Source organism: Oxyura jamaicensis, chromosome 2 (assembly GCF_011077185.1).
Source record: "Oxyura jamaicensis isolate SHBP4307 breed ruddy duck chromosome 2, BPBGC_Ojam_1.0, whole genome shotgun sequence".
Classification (NCBI taxonomy): Eukaryota; Metazoa; Chordata; class Aves; order Anseriformes; family Anatidae; genus Oxyura; species Oxyura jamaicensis.
In genome coordinates, this window is record NC_048894.1 from 21535270 (window position 1) to 21554083 (window position 18814).

Below are 18814 nucleotides of genomic sequence, written 5' to 3' on the forward strand. Positions count from 1 at the left end.
TTTCCATAGTGGCAAATAATTTGGTAAATAAATAACTTTCAGATATAATACAAAGCTCTCCCTGTGCAGTGGGAACAAGCAGGCTGGATAGCATGCCACAGCTTTCTTTAAAGCATCTTGTCTCCTGCTTCAGCATGAAAGTCTTAGCCCCCACAAATATTTGCTTGGTGTAACACTGCCTTACAGTGCTTTGTCAGTTCTTGGAGGAACTTCACAAAAGGGAAATGCTCATGCAGTGCTCCTCGCACTTCAGCAGGAACACAGAGACTGTTGAGATGTTACTGAGAGCGTAAGGCTGCCTGACAGCTTTTCTTTGATTTTAAAGATCTTTCTAGCTTGCTTGCAGCTGTCCTCAATGCAAGACATTTATCAAGGAAACTACACACAAAGCAGCCTGCCTTTACTTATTGTTTCTTACTGAGCTCTGTGATGTGGCATACAGGTGTGTGACTAAATTAAGGTTTGAGAGAACAAACCCTCTGCCTTTTTCTCAGGTGTTTTCATTGTGTTTCTGTGGTCATGATTCCTTAAGTTTGTTCCCCAGTGTAATTCCTACAAATTACACAATTACTTCAAAGAAACTAGAACCTCTTTGTAAGTCACGGACATTGTGATATTACTGCTTTTGCATTATGGCTTCAGGATTATAGTTCAGTCCTTTTCCCAACTCCATTATACTGTATTCACAGACTCCTTTCACATCATGTCCTACTTATTTCTGAGCGCTCTCCAGATATTAAAACCATCCCCAGACAGGGTGACATGGCTCTTTTCAGCAGCTGGGAGAACATTGCTGCTGATTTTTCTGGGATCCAGCAACCCTTGTCACCCCAGTCCTGCTCTGGTGCAGTTACATACACCAGTGGGGACTGTGGGTAAAGAAAATGGTGATATTTAACTTCCCATAGACCTCAGGGATAAGGGCAGTGCTCTATCAGGTACTGTCAAATGGAGGGTAATGCAGTCTTCTCTCCCTGTTCAGATTCTTTACTTGCAAGCGTCAAGCTCTAATTCAGGAAAGCATGGAGGTATGAGGAAAAAACAGGTATTCTAGAAATGCTTTCCTGAATCAGCACCTCAACAGGACATTGCATCATTTGGACAAAAGGCCATGGGAATCCCCACGTCTATCAGACATATGCATCACAGCCAGCATAATGAGGCCCTCACCAGGACACGCAGGTAGCAATGGGAGAGGACCAGGGCAGTGCCACGCAGCACTGCTCTGCAGTTTGGCTGAAGCCCCTTGCGGCGTGGCCCATTTCTCAAAGCTGAGCAAGTTCAACTGGGTAATGGATTAATCTTTGCCAGACTAGACAGGAGACAGAGTCATTTTCTTTCTCCTTTGGAGCCTCTCCGATTGCCTTGCTGTGTCCTTTGGAGCTGAATGTGAGGCTCTGCATGTACTTTGAACATTTGGGGGTGTTCTGCTTCCCTGTCCTGCCGACTCTCTGCTTGCCTAGCTTGAGTGACTGCACTTGCAAGATGGTGTTGGTGAATCTGCTGTCTCTTACGCTAATAAACATGCAGTTTTACAGTACTGCGACTGCAGTTTTTAAGCCTGAGTTCACCTGGGTCACTTGTCCTGGGTGCAGAGTTTAGTTACCTGCAATTGGCTTATCAAACTGCTTTTTCAGCTGATCACATGTTGCCATGGCAAGGATAGCACGGCTTACTAGTAAATTGCTCCAAGGTCCAGATCGGCTGCACTGGAGTATCTGATTCAGACTCTGTAGGTAAATGCTTGTACAGAGGAGTTTTTATTTGTTTTTATTTTTATTTTACTAGCCAGCTTTAAAGCAAATGAACAGGGCCATGTGAGTGCTATATGTCCCTGTGGGGATCAGCCATCTCAGCACATAACTTGCATACAAATAAGTGTCTCACTTTTATTTTATCAAAAGTTAGCTAACTGATTGGAGTCTCCCTGCAGTTTTAACCCCATTCAGTCAGTTGTATTTCAGACTCAGTCCATGTGGAAATAAAGGGCCAGAGAAAAGGCAAACATCACCTGATGGTCTAGAAGCTCCTAGTTTCAGTTCCGCTGTGTCTGTGCAATGCTGTGACTAAGGTGGGCCCTGCAGGATGCATCCCTTCAGCCTGCAGCTTTGTTCCTCCTAGCTCAGCAGACCCTCCTGCCTCCTCCTGCCCACCACTGTCACCCCACAGGGTGTGAGGCTGCCCTGCTCCCTGGGACAGGCTGGATGTGGGATAGGAGGGAAGGGCCCCGGCTGGGCCACCTCCCAGTGCTCAGCAGCAGGGAAGCTGCTGGAAGGTGAAGAGGTAACACCACCATCTCCTGCAGTGGTGGAGGTTTAAAAAACAAACAAAACAAACAAACAAAAAAAATAAATCAAAGGAACTGTGGTGCTTCTTGTAGCTTGTACATCTCTGCTTCGGGAGGGAGTGCAGGGAATGATGTCTGGATCGCTCTGGGAAGGTGAGTGGGGATGCTCCTTGTGTATGGACACAGACAGGAGATAAGCACCAAGCCTCTTGATGGAACAGCAGTTTTGTGTATTGCTAGAGGTAGAGCTTTAGGTAGCTGGCAACATATGAAAGAGAAATGCAAAGTTAAGGTGCTCTCTGGCTGAAGTGGGGATTTCCAGGCTCATATTCTGCTGAAGTCTCACTTTAAATGTTTCTTTTTTTTCTTGGATTTGTGGTTGTAACAAAGATCTGTGGATACTCCTATGGGTCTGGACAGTCACAGATATGCGCAAGTCCCACATGGCTCTCCAGTCTCTGCTAGACAGGAGCCTTGCCTCTGGCTGCAGGATTATTAATGGGATTGTCAGTACTGCTAAATACACAGGGACTTCATGAGGAACACCATATAAATAAACACTGCAGAATATTATCTTACCATGGTAACACGTGATCTTTAAGTGCTATATAGAAATAATGTATTGATTTTTCTGTCTGCTTTCACCATTAGCTGCTCCTGTACTCCAGAAACCTATGGTTCTCACTGTGCCTCGAAGTTTGATGACTGCCAGGGAGGATCTGAGACACTCTGTGAGCATGGCATCTGCGTAGATGCAGAAAGGGATCAGCCCAACAAAGTAAGGAACAATGTATAAGTCTCATTACGCAAGGCAGCACAAACATGCAACAGATTATGCTGAGTACCACAAAACTGTGTAGCACTGAAAGGACATCAAGAAATGCCACTGCACAAAGAAATGCCACGTAACCTCTCTGATGTCCCAAGGATAGCAGAAAGAACTGGCAATGCCTTGTGTCTCATTAAAGATACTTGTGAAAGTATTAGACCTACAATTACATCCATTGGGAGCTTGGGACTAGTCTTTCAACAGCCAAAGTCTCATTTGAAGTATTATATTCTTACTATTCATTATTTGGGGAGTTCAGTACTAGAATATTTTATTACTTAAATTATTCAGAAGGACAATGTTGTTCTTGTTTTCCTTTGGAAAACCAATACCTATGGAACATTGACTGCTGGCCTGGTGGCTGCTGCCTGTGTTTGGTGCTCTGTACCATCCATTTGACTCCATCACTGTCTCCAGGCCTCAGCTGTCCAAGTGCCTGTACTGGGTGGATGCTAGCATGTACTCGAATGGCCTTCTGTAACAAGCCAGATAATTGTTTTTGGGACAAAATCCGGGTACAGGGTGTTCACTCCAAAGGCATGGGTGGAAGATGACAGGTTTGGCTCTTTCCACTCAAAGCATCCCTCCAAAACTACCCTGGCAGTCTTCTGTTCCTTAGTGTTCCTATACACCCATGAACCATTCCAGCCTCACCACATATTCTTTGTGCTAAAATGATTTTTTTGCTCCATTTGTAGAAATTTTCACAACTCATCACTTTTTTTCTACCTATTTTTGTGGAGAAATCTTTTTAAAAGGATTCAGTGTTGGCTTAACAGAGTCTGCTCTTGTGTCAGCCAACAATATAGTTCCCATTAGCTTTAATTGTACCAAAGCTAGATAAATATTGAGTCTGGCCATTAGTAAAGTGTAGAAGAGAGAAAATTGTTGTTAATGAAAATGTATATTTGCAACTTAATGTCACCTCTTTATATTATATAGGTTATTGAACAGTTTGCATACAGCCAAGCTGACTTCAGGTTGCTTACACTGATCTCTCTTGTATAATTTAGTATACATTTTATAAAACGAACTCTTGCCCTTTTCTTGATTGTTCTTCTACCTATCTTAAATATGTGATGTGGTGTTTGCTGTGGCAGCCCAAGTACCACTGTATCTGTGACACTGGCTGGATGTCCCCTCCTGGTAGCCCTGCCTGCAGTGCTGACATAGATGAATGCAGCCTCCCTAACCCTCCATGTTCACAGAACCCGCCTGTGCAGTGCCACAACACACTTGGCTCCTACTCGTGTGGTCCCTGCCCCACAGGTACCGTGTCCTTCCTTGCCTTTATGTTGAGAGGGGGTGGCAGCAGGTAGGACTGGCAGTGTGTCATAAACAGACTGGGGATCCACAGGGGAATGACTCCATGAAATGCTCCTGTCTGTATTCTACAGAATCAATGCTTGCAGGTTATGGCTTATCTACATAACGTGTAGATAATGTTACATAGTGGAGTCTAATGCATGGTTTATCCCATCCTAAACAGAGCATCTAAAGGTCAGATGAACAGCGTTCTTGAGGTACCTATTTTTTTCCAATGATTTTAATGGGAGCCCAAAACAACTAGTCTGGGATAGGTAAGATGAATCCTTCCCAATATGTGTATGGTTAGCTTCATGTCAATTTGCCCATTGTCCCAAGGTAATATAAAAATCTAATTGTCCCATCAAGCTGTAAAACCTGTGTTTGATCTTCCTGAGTAGGGTATGTTGTATGTATAGGAAGTGTACATGAGGAGTATTTGAAGATTTAACCAAAGTTATAATAAAACCTTGCTGCAAATTTTTCATGTTCACTAGACCAGAATTGTCTCCTCTTTGGATTAAACTGTGTTTCATTCTGACATATCCACAATACAGTTAAAATAAAGCATTCTTATACAAATACCTTCACCTTGTTGTGTTTGTAACATATTTTGCAGATCAGCATTAATTATCATCAGTTATCAGAGGGACAGGTCTCCTCTTGTGTTACTGAGGGGAAATTCAAAAGGCATATTTTTCTGCTCTAGGAGAAGATCTGGTCAAAGCACAAAATGAAAAAGTCAAGTGTTTGCTATTTTAATTTCTCTCCTGTGCTTCTTTTTAGGCTGGCAAGGAAATGGCCACAGCTGCCAAGACATTAATGAATGTGAAAGTAATAATGGCGGCTGCTCAACAGCACCAATGGTTCCATGTATCAACACAATGGGATCCTTCCACTGTGGACTATGTCCACCGGGTAATTTTTTTTTTTTTTTTTTTTTTGTTGATAGAACTATAGGAAGTCTTAAAAAATGAAGATTTAACACATTTGAGCCTGTTTTATGATATAGTTAAGAAGCTGTATATTGGTTTTATGCAAAGAATATCACCTACACAATTATATAATTATATAATTATATACAATTATATAATTATATAATTTTGTACAGTGCTATACTGTAATATAGGATGTAGAGCCCACAAATATTCAAACTGCTTCAGCTATTAATGAACATTTTGTAGAGTAGGTGTCTGTTGGTGCATCATCTGAAATGTGTTTCTCTTGTACTAGGTAGCCCCTTTTGGTGTTAAAGCTTTGATTTTATAAGGTACTTCCTTAAAAAAAAATAAATGGGAGACAGGGATTGCATAATTATGATAGTAATTTCATTGTCTGTGTTAATTAAAAGAGTATCCTGTGTGCCATAAATCAGCTGCATTGTCTGTCTTAAAAAAAAAAAAAAAAAAAAAAAGGCTAGATAATTGTTTGTCACGCTCTGACTGCTTTGTAAAACAGCAGCGTTTCCATTGCAATACAGGTCAAATAGTGGAAGCAGTGACTTCTGTCCATATAATTTGTGTTCTATAGTTTCAATTGCTTTACGAGATGCATGCAATCAATTTGGGAAATACTAGCATGAAAAAGGGTTTCTAATTGACGTTCCAACTGCCATCTGAATGGCAGTAGGCTGCAGTTACTGAAGGCTCTCTATTACTGGGGGCTGAAGATCTATCATCATGGTAGAAATGTGGCCTTGGGCAAATTTTGGTGTGGTGCAGTGGACCTCAGTTCTGGCTATGCAGTCGTTCCTCAACATTTTGGTGCTGCAGAGGCACCCAAGAGGAGGCAGATGTTGCATATGAAACCCAAGGGCAGCTCTGGCACACAGCGGGAAGCCCTGAGATGGCTGGGGCTGGCTGTGTGCAGAAATGTAGGCAGGGCAGCACATGGTGGCTGAGAGATCTATGGCCTCACTCTGATATTTGGGTAACACTAATAAAACTCTTTTCTAAAATCATGTAGAAATTTAGTTAAGATCAGAATCCATCCTTGCAACATAGGAACATAATAAATATGCCAGGTTTTACTCCAGAAGGTTATTTAACTTTCTCTCTTTAGCTGCAAAGACTGTGATTTTTGCACCATCAATTAGTGTTTTTTTCTCACCAGATGTTTGTTTTGCTGCTGATGCTCATGGAACATAGTTTTTTTATGGACTAACTAAGATTTACCTCTGTACAGGTTATGAAGGAGATGGACAAACATGTACCCAGCTTGATATCTGCTCAATTAATAATGGAGGTTGCCATCCACTGGCAACTTGTACCTCTGTTTCAGGTATGATGCTCTTGTAAGGACTGTAAGGACAGTGTGAATCTCAAGAAAATAGTTCATTTGAACCCACTTTGTAGCAAAACATTTATATTGCAGCCCCTTCTCCGTAGTCAGTTTTGCCTTACCCAGAGGAGTTCACAGGCAGGTTGGCTAAAGTCAACAGGCCTTTCCACAGACATTGACAGAAACAGATTGAGGTTCCACACAAAAGAGCAGATTTAATCATAAAAATGTGGAGATCTTCACCATTTCCCTTCAAGGTGGTTTCCAGTTTCATCTACTTTAACTATTCTTCTTCCAATAAGTATCTTTTCACCACTTCTACCACTTCCGATGAAGCTTACCTTAGACTCTCGGGTTACCTTAGACTCTGTATGGTTGGTACTGTCAGTTTAACAAGGACTGAACTAATTTCTGTGTCTTTTGCCTTATCTCCCAAGGACTAATGGCATTTTGTTCCTGCACATCTGGGTATACTGGAAGTGGATATGGGCCAAACGGATGCTCTCCCCTCAGTGATAGCTGTCAGCTGCAAAACCCTTGTGCAAATGGTCAGTGCGTGGTAAGTGCTTGACTCCTCACAGTCTCCCTGCTGTGCTCAGGGAAGTTAGTGCTGTGGATCTGAGGATTTTGATACTTCTGTTGTGGAAGATACTTATGATGATGATTTTGGAGAAATGTTCACAAATGGTAAATTTGTTGTTCAAGTAGAGTCTGATCTTGTTTGTCCATGTTGTTCTACAGATATCCTTCTTCTGATGATTCTGGGAGTCGGGGGGAAATGGGCCATTTGATGTTTTTGCCTTTCCCTTTCCTGATTTTCTGTTCTAAAGGAGATGATCCCCTCTTTCCCACTCCACCTCTTACCCTCTTCTGTGCATCCCTCACTCACTTCTGTGGGTACTTGTTGTCTTTTCATTCAGCTATTTAAAGGACCTTTTGTGCCCAGGTCTCATCTACTTTTTCTAACTATTTAGAAACTATTTTAGCCAGTCTATTAAAAGAAATTATGTATTCCCTCAGATTTATCCTAACATACAACTATAAGCAATCATGGTTGAGAATTACTGCTTAAAGAAAACACAAATAGTTCAGTAACGAGATTTTGACACACCTAATCAGATAGGGTACACCAGAGCTATATTTGGCCAGTGTAATGACAGATGAAATTCAATGTTAATTAAATACCAGGCAATGCAGATCAGAAAGCACCTTTTTATTTCTAAAATATTATTGTAGCCTTTAATACACAGAAAAATCCTCTTCCATAATACTGAAAATCTCTGTTCAGTACACAGAGGATGTAAACAGAGAATATACAGGGAAATAAAGAATATAGTACATTGAATATGTGACATCAAAGCTGGCAGTTAGCATGTGCCATGGAATACCACACTCTGCTATAACTGTAAAAAGTATATCTAGAAAACAACAAATACGAGAAAAGAGGGCATAAGAAATTAAAACAATTACAGATATGGAAAGACTTGATTACAAGGAGTAGTAAATGTCAAGACAAAAGAAATGGGAAAAAGAGAGGAATAATACAAAGAAGTAAGTGAAAGTGTTCCCATTTAACATCCCTCAGGGTGAAAAATAAAGTAACATCTACATAACTACAGTGCAGACTTCTAAGAGAACAGGCTTGAGATAAGTGATTTATAAACCACTGTTATCTTGGCTTGCTATTTTTAAGTTTTAGAGATCATTAACTTGTGTCTAGGATGATCATTTCAAAGCCAAGCTGTTTCCTGAATGATTAAATGAATACAGATTTTGACTTTCTAAAAAGTACCTTGAAAGAGCTCTGCAAAGAAACAACTTAATAGAGACGGCAAACAGCTAGGTAATCTGATTAGGCTTTTGGTTTATGTTGGTATTCACCACTTACCATCAAGGCCATTAAACTCCAACTGATTTATTTCTTTGTTCTTATATCTCCACATAAAGGAAGTGTAAATGTCAGTGTTTCTACCAACTACATTGATTCTTTTATATGATTTATGATCAAGTTTATGGCATTTGTTTATACCTGTAGGCAACGATCTTTGGATATTTCTGCGTGTGCAATGCAGGCTGGACAGGCCCTAACTGTACAGAAGACATTGATGAATGCTCTAGCAACCCGTGCCAGAATGGGGGAAGCTGCACTGATGGGATCAACAGCTACACCTGTGAGTGCACCAGTGCCTGGACAGGACCACAGTGCCAGACTGCCCAGCAAGGTATGTCTGGGACATCCTCCTCTGGAGAAAAAAGCTAATGTTGGTGGACTACAGGTCCTGGTCCCTTGGAGTTAGAGTTTTCCACAAATTTTTCTTTATAGCTACTTTGTTTAGCAATAGGAGTGTAATACTACAGTTTCAGGCCTACTGGCTGTGACTTGACTCCAGTTATTCTAAAATCATACTGCTGTTTCTGAAAAGTGGTCTGGTAAGCTGGGTGAGAAAGAGGGTTTGCTATAAGGGAAACAGATTTACAAGAGAATATAGTGTTTTTTTTTTTTTTTTGTTTTTTTTTGTTTTTTTTTTTTTGTTTTTTGTTTTTTTTTCTTCTGTGCATACAATTTCATTCATTGCAAAACTCAGAGGTTTTGATATTTTTAGTTAACATGAAAAGCCAGGGAATGTTTTCAAAACAGAAATGTAATGAAAGAAATGTTACCCATGAAACTAGGAACGTGGAGTTTTACAGTGTTCCTACTTGTAGGATTTCTTCTGAATATGTATTCTTCTTTTTCTTTTGGGGGAGGGGGATTGTTATGCCATTAATTTTGATTAAACAAAGTCAGGATAGCATTCCAGTGAGTGTCTCTGCAGCATCCATCTGTCAGATGGCTCCTATGTATTGCAGATTGATGTGAAAAAAGCAGATTAACTTTTTATAGAATACAGAATGTGAACTTTCACTGAGCCACTGTGAAATCTGTTCTATATTAGAGCTACTTCAAGCTCTTTCTGCTTTCCTTATATGTCTAACCAGTATTTTTGGTTATTAAGAATATATATGTGGAAAAGAATTAGCCATTCAAAATGTGAAGAATAGAAAACCATTTTCTATCAAGTGACAAATTATAATGTATCAATCTTTCTCTTAGTTCTTAATCAAAGGAAAAATACATTCTGTGATATGATAATTATGAATCTCGTTGAGAAATTGTGAGATGTTTTAGATGGACACTTCAAAGAAAATTATTTTTACCATTTCCTCATACAAAATACTTCATTTCAATTCACTGATAATTGAGTATTTCTTTGCTGTCAGTTGCATGTTAATCTACAGCTGCTTCTTGTATACCACAGCTGTATGTGCATTGTATTTTGGGTTCTGTATGGACATATTTTTCTGTAGCTGTTTGGGATTCCCAGTTCATAGCTCCCATTCACTTAATGGCTCAATAAGAGAACAGACCATGGTATATTATAAGAGGTGATATCAGAACCAGAAATCTGATCCAGAAGGATATATAGGACAATGAAACATCTGAAGGATACATTCTGTGATGCACGACTACTGAGAAAGACAATTTTATATCATGTGAGCTACAAAATGTCATTTCAGCGTCAGTGAAAATTCTGAAGATTTTAATCCAGAGTTAGTCTTCTGGAAACAAACTAGTTTACTGATAGTTTCCTGAGACAGGATCAACAACTTTGGGCAGTATTCACATTTTCCTGCTGAAAGATCTTTATTCTTTTTCCAGGAACTACTTTTCTCTCAGAGACTAATTTTCTCATTTTTTGTGATGTCATTCCACTTTAGAGGAAATTCTGAAGTCTTTCAGAGAAGCATCTTTCATTCTTGTTTTAAATGTTTAGGAAACCAAAGCTAAAAGTTTGGTTTTGTTCAAGTTTGTACTGTGATAGCAGAACTTAATCCATTTACTTTTCTGTTTCTGCAGCTTGTGGAGGATATCTATCAGGCTCCAGGGGGACTTTCAGTTACCCAAACAACCCAAGCAGCCAGCGGTACAATACCAGGGTCAGCTGTGCTTGGGTTATTCAAACTGATCCCAACAAGGTAAAAAAAAGAGTTCAGGTTAAAGAAACCTTCACTCTGCAGGACCCGTCAGTACATCAGAGCGAATGTGACCATCTTCATGTCACATATTCCAATATTGTGACCTATTTTAGGGGATCTGTATTTTGGATATATTTTTGACTTTCCATGGGAATGAAATAAGTTGTTTTATAAACTAGTGACTGCTAGTGTTTTATAAAGCATTATATATATGTGACATATCCTCAGCTATAAGCCTTAAAGCCACTACAGCTGTCTTCAGCAGAACTGTATTAAAGTACATAGGCAGGGAATCTGAACTTACATAAAGCCATGTGTGTCACTATTTATCTTGAGTAGGTTCACAATACACTGATTTTATATATGCGAAAGAAAGATCAATTCTTTTTTTTTTTTAACTCCCATGACAATATTTTCAATCATAGAAAGGATGAGAAATGTTAACTATCTGTTGATAAAGCTTCCATGGGAAACTTGGAATAAAGTATTATATGCTAAATTTCAAGCCTTTCTAACTACATCATGTAGCAGACACAGGCAAATGATATCAATTATTAGTTTATAGAAATAATGCTGTTTCCAGATAACTTCCCTGTCCAAATTCTTTCTGATCTTCTCTCCTTTCTTTTGATCCTAAAGATTCCATAATATATTCTTCTACCCTGGAATTTTTCAGGAAAACACATAATGACTCCAAAGCGAATAGATTCTCACAGCTGCATGAACAAATAAATCTTTCCTATGCAGAGTTACAGCATAAACTATTTTAGCAGATGAAAAAAAAAAAAAAAAAAAAAGAGATTTCTTTGTTTTGCTACTTCCTGTTAGATCCTGCGTATTACTTTCCCGGTCTTCCAACTGAAGGCAAGTAATGACTGTAACTCTGACTTCCTTCAAATCCATGATGGGGCTTCAGCATCAATGCACATGCTGGGAAAATACTGTGGTTCCACACCTCCCACAGAGCTTTTCAGTTCCCACAACTCCCTTTATTTTTGGTTGTACTCAAATCAAGCCATTACAGATGGAGGTTTTACTGTTCAGTGGGAATCTCGAGATCCTGGTAAGTTTCATGAAATGTCAGGTAATTTAATGTGTTCACAACTTTGGAGCAAAATGAATGATTTACTTACTATAATCAGGAAGCATTAAGATCAGTAGGACAACATTTTACTCGGGGATGAGGCTGAAATTTAGACATGTCATTCTAAGCTATTTAAACTCCAACTTTAGGCCTCTGCATGAATAATTTTCTGCTAGTTTTTAAGGCTGCTTTTTGCCCCCTGTGAGGAATCCCCCACAGAACACATAATCCTGGAGATGACATTCTTCTGATTAATTCTCTTTTCTCACAGAATTTTCTAGTACATTGAGCAGGCAAGTTACCCTTTTTTTCCACTGACAATTTACAGGAGGCTAAAGAGGTTGAATCATGCTTTCCAAACATCCTAGGATCAAACTGTTTGAAATTTAATTTCAAATTATCTGTGATGTTTTTGGTACAATTTGCAGGCTGTTATTGCTTGAATTCTTGTTAACACCACTTCTGTGATTCTTCCAGGCGTCTTGGACGTGCATTTCTAGAGATAAAGCCTAAATATATTTTGTGCAGCATCAAGCTCACTTCACTGTTCTGTGTAGAACGATCTAGAAACAAAACTGTGCACTGGGTTGTGTCCTGAAAAAATCACAGAGAAAAAAAAAAAAAAAAAAGTATAGAAAATTCTGGGGGAAACTGTTTCTTTATTTTAAGAAATATTTATTAAAATGTTCCTTTAATTTTTTTCTCTTTTAATTGACATTGTTAGATAGATATTTACTAACTGTCAAATATCAATACTGAACAGTGAAAACAGATCTTTTGAAAGAAATAAAACCAGAGGTATAGATTTGACCAAACTAACTCTTCTTCAGGTATAAGACACAAGTTACTCCTACCATTACCCAACTGTTATGGGGAGAGAAGAGTTCTTTCATGATAAGAACATAAAACAGCTTTCCCTGTAATTAACATTTAAAAAAATGAAAACAGTCTTATGCTAGGGTAAAACATGGAGACTCTACTTACGAAGAATAGAAATTCAGATTAATTTTATAAATCCAATCCCAAACACAATGCATTCTATTTTTAAAACAAATGCTTTTGACCATTCTCCTAAAGATACTTCCATCAGAAGTGTGAGAGAATCTTTTACAAAGCAGATGAGGAAATATATATATATATATATTATAACTGAATTGTAAAATTAATTATAAAATGTAAAGAAAGAAGTAACTTGTTCGTTTATTTATTTGTTGTTGTTGGTTTTTTGTTTGTTTGTTTCTGAATATATTCTGAATTCCTAAGTGCTACCTAACTTTGAAATTTTTGACAATTCAGCTTTTGACCTGATATGCAGTGTTAATGACTGTGTTGTTCCATGTTTCTTTCCTGTTAGAATGTGGTGGCGAGCTGACAGGTACTTATGGCTCAATAACCTCTCCAGGATACCCTGGTAACTATCCTGTAAACAGAGACTGTTTCTGGACCATTTCAACCAGTCCTGGCCTCCTCATCACTTTTGCCTTTGGCACGCTAAGCCTAGAACACCATGAAAACTGCAGTTATGACCATTTAGAGGTAAATTTTAATTGCAGATTATGACATCATTTTACAGCAATGTTGTTGCAAAACAAGATATTTCAAAACATTTATATGTACAGAAGTAGACTATTTGAATATAAATCCTGGGTCAAAATGTTCATTTGTACTTAAGTCCAGCTATTGATGCACTCGGATTCAAAAAGAGGATGAAATCCCACTCCACTGTAAGTCCTGTGACTTACTGAGTGAGTAAGTCCACTCAGTGTAAGTCCTGCAACTAGAGAGGATGGGATTCAAAGGCCAAGCATCTGATAGGAAGCTTTCACTTTCTTGCAATGTTTGGTCTCCAAACTGCTAGCAGAATATCAAGCCATAGAGGTTAAGTAAAACTATTATGGGAAGGTATCTAAGACTAATAGATTCTTACTATAGTGCAGTCCATGACTTGATGGGTGAGCATAAGACTTTCTTGTAAGTGCAAAGTAATGGTTACAGAATTCACCAATATCCACTCACAAAAATAAGAAGATGGTTTGGAGTATCATATACTCCATAACTGGGCACTGCAGGGGATGATTTCAGGAAAACACTTCAACATTAGGTCTTCTGATCCTTTCTTTCCTTTTCACAACCTCCTTGATGTCTCCTAGAAGAACTCTCACAGCTATGCTGGTTGGTCTATTTCGTACTTCCTGTGTGTCTGGAGGAAACTTCCTATGAGTTTCCACCATCCACACTATCTCCTGGGCCCCTTTATGTAACTTTAAGAGTGTTTGTACTGTCCAGAGTTGGCACACATCTGATATTCCTAAACAATGACTTATCATTCTGTCTAGATTCGAGATGGTCTTCTTCCACAAGACCCCATTGTTGGTAAATACTGTAGCACTGGATCTCCACCCCCACTCCAAACCACTGGTCCATATGCCTGGATTCACTTTCACTCTGACGACTCAGTTACTGATAAAGGTTTCCACATTGTCTATACAACATCGCTTGGTAAGTAAATTTCAGCACTAAAGTTTAGCCTGTGACATTCCAGGATATAGCCAACAGGACATGAATGGATGTAATTAACATTTACTATTTAATAATACAGAAAGCCTTAGATTTGCAGTTATTGCTCAAAGCCACCCTAAACTGTAAGAGTTCTCATAGCTGTGACCATCTCAACTAACCCTTTGTTTTCTTAATATAGCGGATCCAAGTTGTGGAGGAAACTACACTGACAGTGAAGGGGTTATCACGTCCCCTTTCTGGCCTAACCCTTTTATCAACAGCCAACAATGTATCTACATTATCAGACAACCAGAAGATGAAAAAATATACCTCAACTTCACCCATATGGAGCTGGAGAGTCACAGTGATTGCTCATTGAATTATATTGAGGTGACTTTTCTTAAACAGTTAATATGAAAATTTAATTACATGTGTGTACAAAGAAAGGCAGCATAATTTCTGTCTCAAGTACCACTGCAGAGACGGGTGTTAATCAAAGGACTAAGTATACCAGTATATTAGGGTCCAAAAGTCACAGGGGCTAAAAGAGCAGGACTATACATTTAGAATGAAGATAAGAGAACAAGAAAATCTTTCTGCATAATACTAATACTAATTCTTAATCAGCTGTATATGATTAAGGTGGAGTTTGGGCCATAAGTAAATGCATGCCAAATACAATTGAAATTGAAATAATGCCACAGCTTCTATGAGGCATTTTCCAGTGCCTCGTGGTGTTATGCCAAAAATTTGATTTTGGTGCAAAAACAAAGCATGCAATTTAAATATTGCCAGAGCCCATCCCACCACCCCAGCCAGGTGTAGGGCAACGGGTGATAGCCCTGGGTGAGGGGCACCCCACTGGGGGAAAGGAGCAAGCCAAGGCTGGGCTGGGACATGGGCTTGTGGTTGGGTCTGGCTCGGGGGGGCCCATGACTGGGAGCTAGAGCCCAGCTCTGCTGCAGCCGTGATGGAGCAGGGGCTAACAGCACTGGGAGCTGAAATGGGGCTCTGGGCCCTAGGCAGAGTGGGGAAGTTCCCAGGAAAGGCTGGGCAGGGCCTGGTGTTGCCTATGGGGTCTGACAAGCTCTGGTGGGATTTTAATCACCAGCTTGTGCCCTGTGTCCTGCCACCCCGTCCCTGTATTCCTCTGTGCCACATCCCAGCTCACCATATCTCAAGCATCACTAATACCTCATCCAACACGGAACGGCTGCTTGCTAGTGCCATCTGTACAAAACTGCAGTTGTACCTTAGGGAGATTAACAAACATAAAACCAATCCGGCACCAACCCCTGGTTGATTTAGCCCTCACGGCTAAACCAGGAGCAGGGAAGCTGGTGCAGCCCTGGCCCAGGGCCTGGCAGAGTTAAGGCTGAGCTTACAGACAGCTACAGCAGGAGCAGCATGGTGCTGCGGGGCCGCACGGTTACGTGGCTTTGTGCTTAAGCTCTTTCTGACCAAGAGCGGCATAGGCCCCTGTGAGCTCCCTTTAGATAATCTGTTTTTAAAAGATTTGTTATTGTGCTAACATCGTTCCTGTCCCTCCTCCTCTAACCCAGAGACTTTGGTTGGAATGAAGTGTAATTAATTTGTGAAATGAGAGGGGAAGTGTGTTTAATGAAAACAGACAGCTTTTGTTTGTTTGGCCTGGTACTCCTCTTGCCTAATTGCTGGCAGAACAGTGGCTAAATTCACAGCAGTCAGAGAAACAAAACCATTTCTGTTGAATGCAATCAGTTTGTATTAATTCAGCAAGGCGTTTACCTTGTTGTTTTCTGATCTGTCACAAGCAGTTCAGTTTTCATGTATTTCTGTCTATCTCAACACCTCTTCTCCTTCCCTCTCCCTTAGTCTGCTCAGCCCAGAGCAGAGAAACACAGCCAGCATTTTCTGACACAGGAAATGTGGTTACGAGTAAAGTACCGTCCTCCTTTTTCAAGGCCTGATTTTCCACATATACTTTTCTAAAATACTGTCTCGTTGGGTTTTATGATGAAGTTCAAGTAGGGGGATAGGTTTTGGATGTTTAAGCTACTTTAAAAATCACTCTCTGATGATTGTTTTGTCACAATGAAAAATTGCAGATTATTCCTATCCCTAGTGATATCAGGAAATCTGCAGTTTCCACTGCAGCCAGGCAGAGCTCAAAACACTTGCTCAGGGAAGGATGTTTATTCTTCTGCTAAGGAAGGAGCAGCCTGGAACCAGGGGTCTGAAATAAGAAACTAGACACAATAAAACTTCTTATTTAAGAAAGGCTGTGACGTAGTGCTGCAGAGGTAAGGTGTTGGGCAAGCCAGCTCTTTCTCCTTGCCATTCTTCTAGCTGGCAATATGAGACATTATTCACATAGTTTAGAGAACCTGTTATTTTTATCACTACTCACTGGACTTTATAAACCAAAAATGTAAGTAGAAACAGGTCAAGAAAAAATGTGAACTCATGCGAAATGTAGTTCTGGAAACTTTCACTTCTGTATAAAGATTTTGTAAACATTCCAGCACAAATTCTGATCTTAGTTACTCCCCTGTAAATCCAGAACCAGTCTGTCACCTGGAACTTAGGTCCCAGGGAAATTAAAATATCTATGAGAGAGTCAGAAAGCTGTCTTACCAGTGGAGATGGCCAAAGCTGAGCAAGCACTGGATGCAGCTGTTCCTTCTTATGCACAGTCTGTGGATTCAGGTCCTAAAGTTTGGAAGTGCAAATATCTCTTTTCCTGCAAGTCCCCTTAATAATCATGATTTGTAATCGACTTCTGGGATAGTATACAAGGTACATTTTTCCTTTGATCAGAAAATTGATTAAGGTTAGTACAGTAGCAGTGTAAAAGGTAGAACCTAGAAATGATTCCCTGATACAGTTTCACTGTCATTTTCATGCATTAGACCCTTCAGAGAAAAAATTGAAAGACATCAGTATACCTTTTTACTGTTTGTGGGACTTAGAGTTGCACCTTTTGTTCTTGAGCTGCCTCCTGTGCTGATGTACAGTTGTGATGTGATTTTTCTGGAGAAGTGCTGTTGAAAGGTCATTATAAACTTCATGGCCAGAGCGAGGAAATCACAGATCCTCTTCTTTTTCCACAGCAAGGTTTTAGTGCTGGCAAAATTTTCATAGTTGTCACTGGTGAGCACCTGTCCTGCCCCTTTAATACTAAAGATGTCACTTTTGGAAGCACATGCTCAAATTGTGCTAAAGCTGTGATTCATAGAGAAAATCTGTTTCATCCTAGTGTCCTGTGACAGTAGTGTGTGTGTGCCTTCTGTGCCAATCATCCAGTCCTTCATTTCAGTTCCCAGAAGTCACTCGTGCCAATTACTGTACTTACAAATAAGCACAATAGTTGCTTCTTTTGTTATTTAGCAGTTCTGAGATTATAATGTTATCCAGATATCAAATCCCAAGACTTTTATGATCTGACATAATTCTTTTTTTCTTGTTGATGATTAGGTTCGAGATGGTGACAGTGAGATATCTTCTTTAATTACCAAATTCTGTCATAGTACATTTATGTCTCCAATCACTTCTACCAGCAACAGTCTCTGGATCAAGTTCAAGTCTGATGCTTCTGTGCAACGAGCTAGCTTCAGGGCCATTTATCAAGTTGGTAAGAAGAACTGATGACTTGCACAGTGAACTGATCTGCAATTTGGTCACTTTCAGTCATTCTTGTGCTATATTATCCATATAATGGGTACAAGACAAACTTCAAAAGAAAGGGGAAAAAGTCATTTTATTTATTTATCACTACTTTTAGAAATGTACAGATTATGTCAGTCCTAGGTCCGTGGTAGGCACTTCTACCATATTTAGAAATGCATTCCCCATTTTTTCTATTAATAATAAGTCACTTAGCACTAACATTCCAAAGATGATATAGCTATAATTCTGCCTAAATCTTTATATTTTAGTTATTTCTTTTAGATCTTAATCACTAACACATCTGTCTAAGCATGTGAAAGAAACTAGTCAAATCCATAAGTTTTCGTGGACAGAGTTAAATTGGTCTTGTATATACACATTTCTGCTATAGTTACAGCCATACGTTCTTTTAAATACATTCTTAATCCTACCTGGATGACCACAGTAGACACTGCGAGAACATAGGCTTTAAGGGGTGGTTTTCTTGTAACGTCGTAGTGATATTTGATAGTCCTTGAAACCATTTATCACAACTACTGATTCCTGGTGTCTGTTGGCAGCCTGTGGAGGTTTCCTGTCTGGAGCAGGCACTATCCATTCACCGTATTACCCCAGGGTATCATCTCACCCAAAGACCTGTGAGTGGATTATCTCCCAGCCAGCTGGCAAAGTGGTGATTCTTAACTTTATCGACTTTGATATTCGAAATACAAGCACTTGTGACTCAGACTATGTTGAGGTAAAGAATAATACACGCGTACTATGAATAACCTTAAGAAATTCTTATCTGTGTATTCCTTCTCATACTCATCTCCACCAAAGCAGAACTACTTGATTTACCAAGGATGTCTTTTATAGTATTCTT

General features: G+C 39.6%; 1 protein-coding gene across 1 annotated transcript in view; it reads left to right on the plus strand.

Moving 5' to 3' along the window:
- The window catches only part of CUBN (cubilin), a 141638-nt gene that overhangs the window by 4453 nt on the left and 118371 nt on the right, over positions 1-18814 (plus strand). The window contains exons 7-19 of the mRNA XM_035316223.1: positions 2939-3065; positions 4217-4385; positions 5208-5339; positions 6606-6701; positions 7139-7260; positions 8737-8923; positions 10600-10718; positions 11547-11781; positions 13157-13338; positions 14139-14301; positions 14501-14691; positions 17758-17914; positions 18510-18688. Coding sequence (XP_035172114.1) covers positions 2939-3065; positions 4217-4385; positions 5208-5339; positions 6606-6701; positions 7139-7260; positions 8737-8923; positions 10600-10718; positions 11547-11781; positions 13157-13338; positions 14139-14301; positions 14501-14691; positions 17758-17914; positions 18510-18688 — 2059 coding nt within the window. The remainder of the gene's footprint in view (positions 1-2938; positions 3066-4216; positions 4386-5207; positions 5340-6605; positions 6702-7138; positions 7261-8736; positions 8924-10599; positions 10719-11546; positions 11782-13156; positions 13339-14138; positions 14302-14500; positions 14692-17757; positions 17915-18509; positions 18689-18814) is intronic.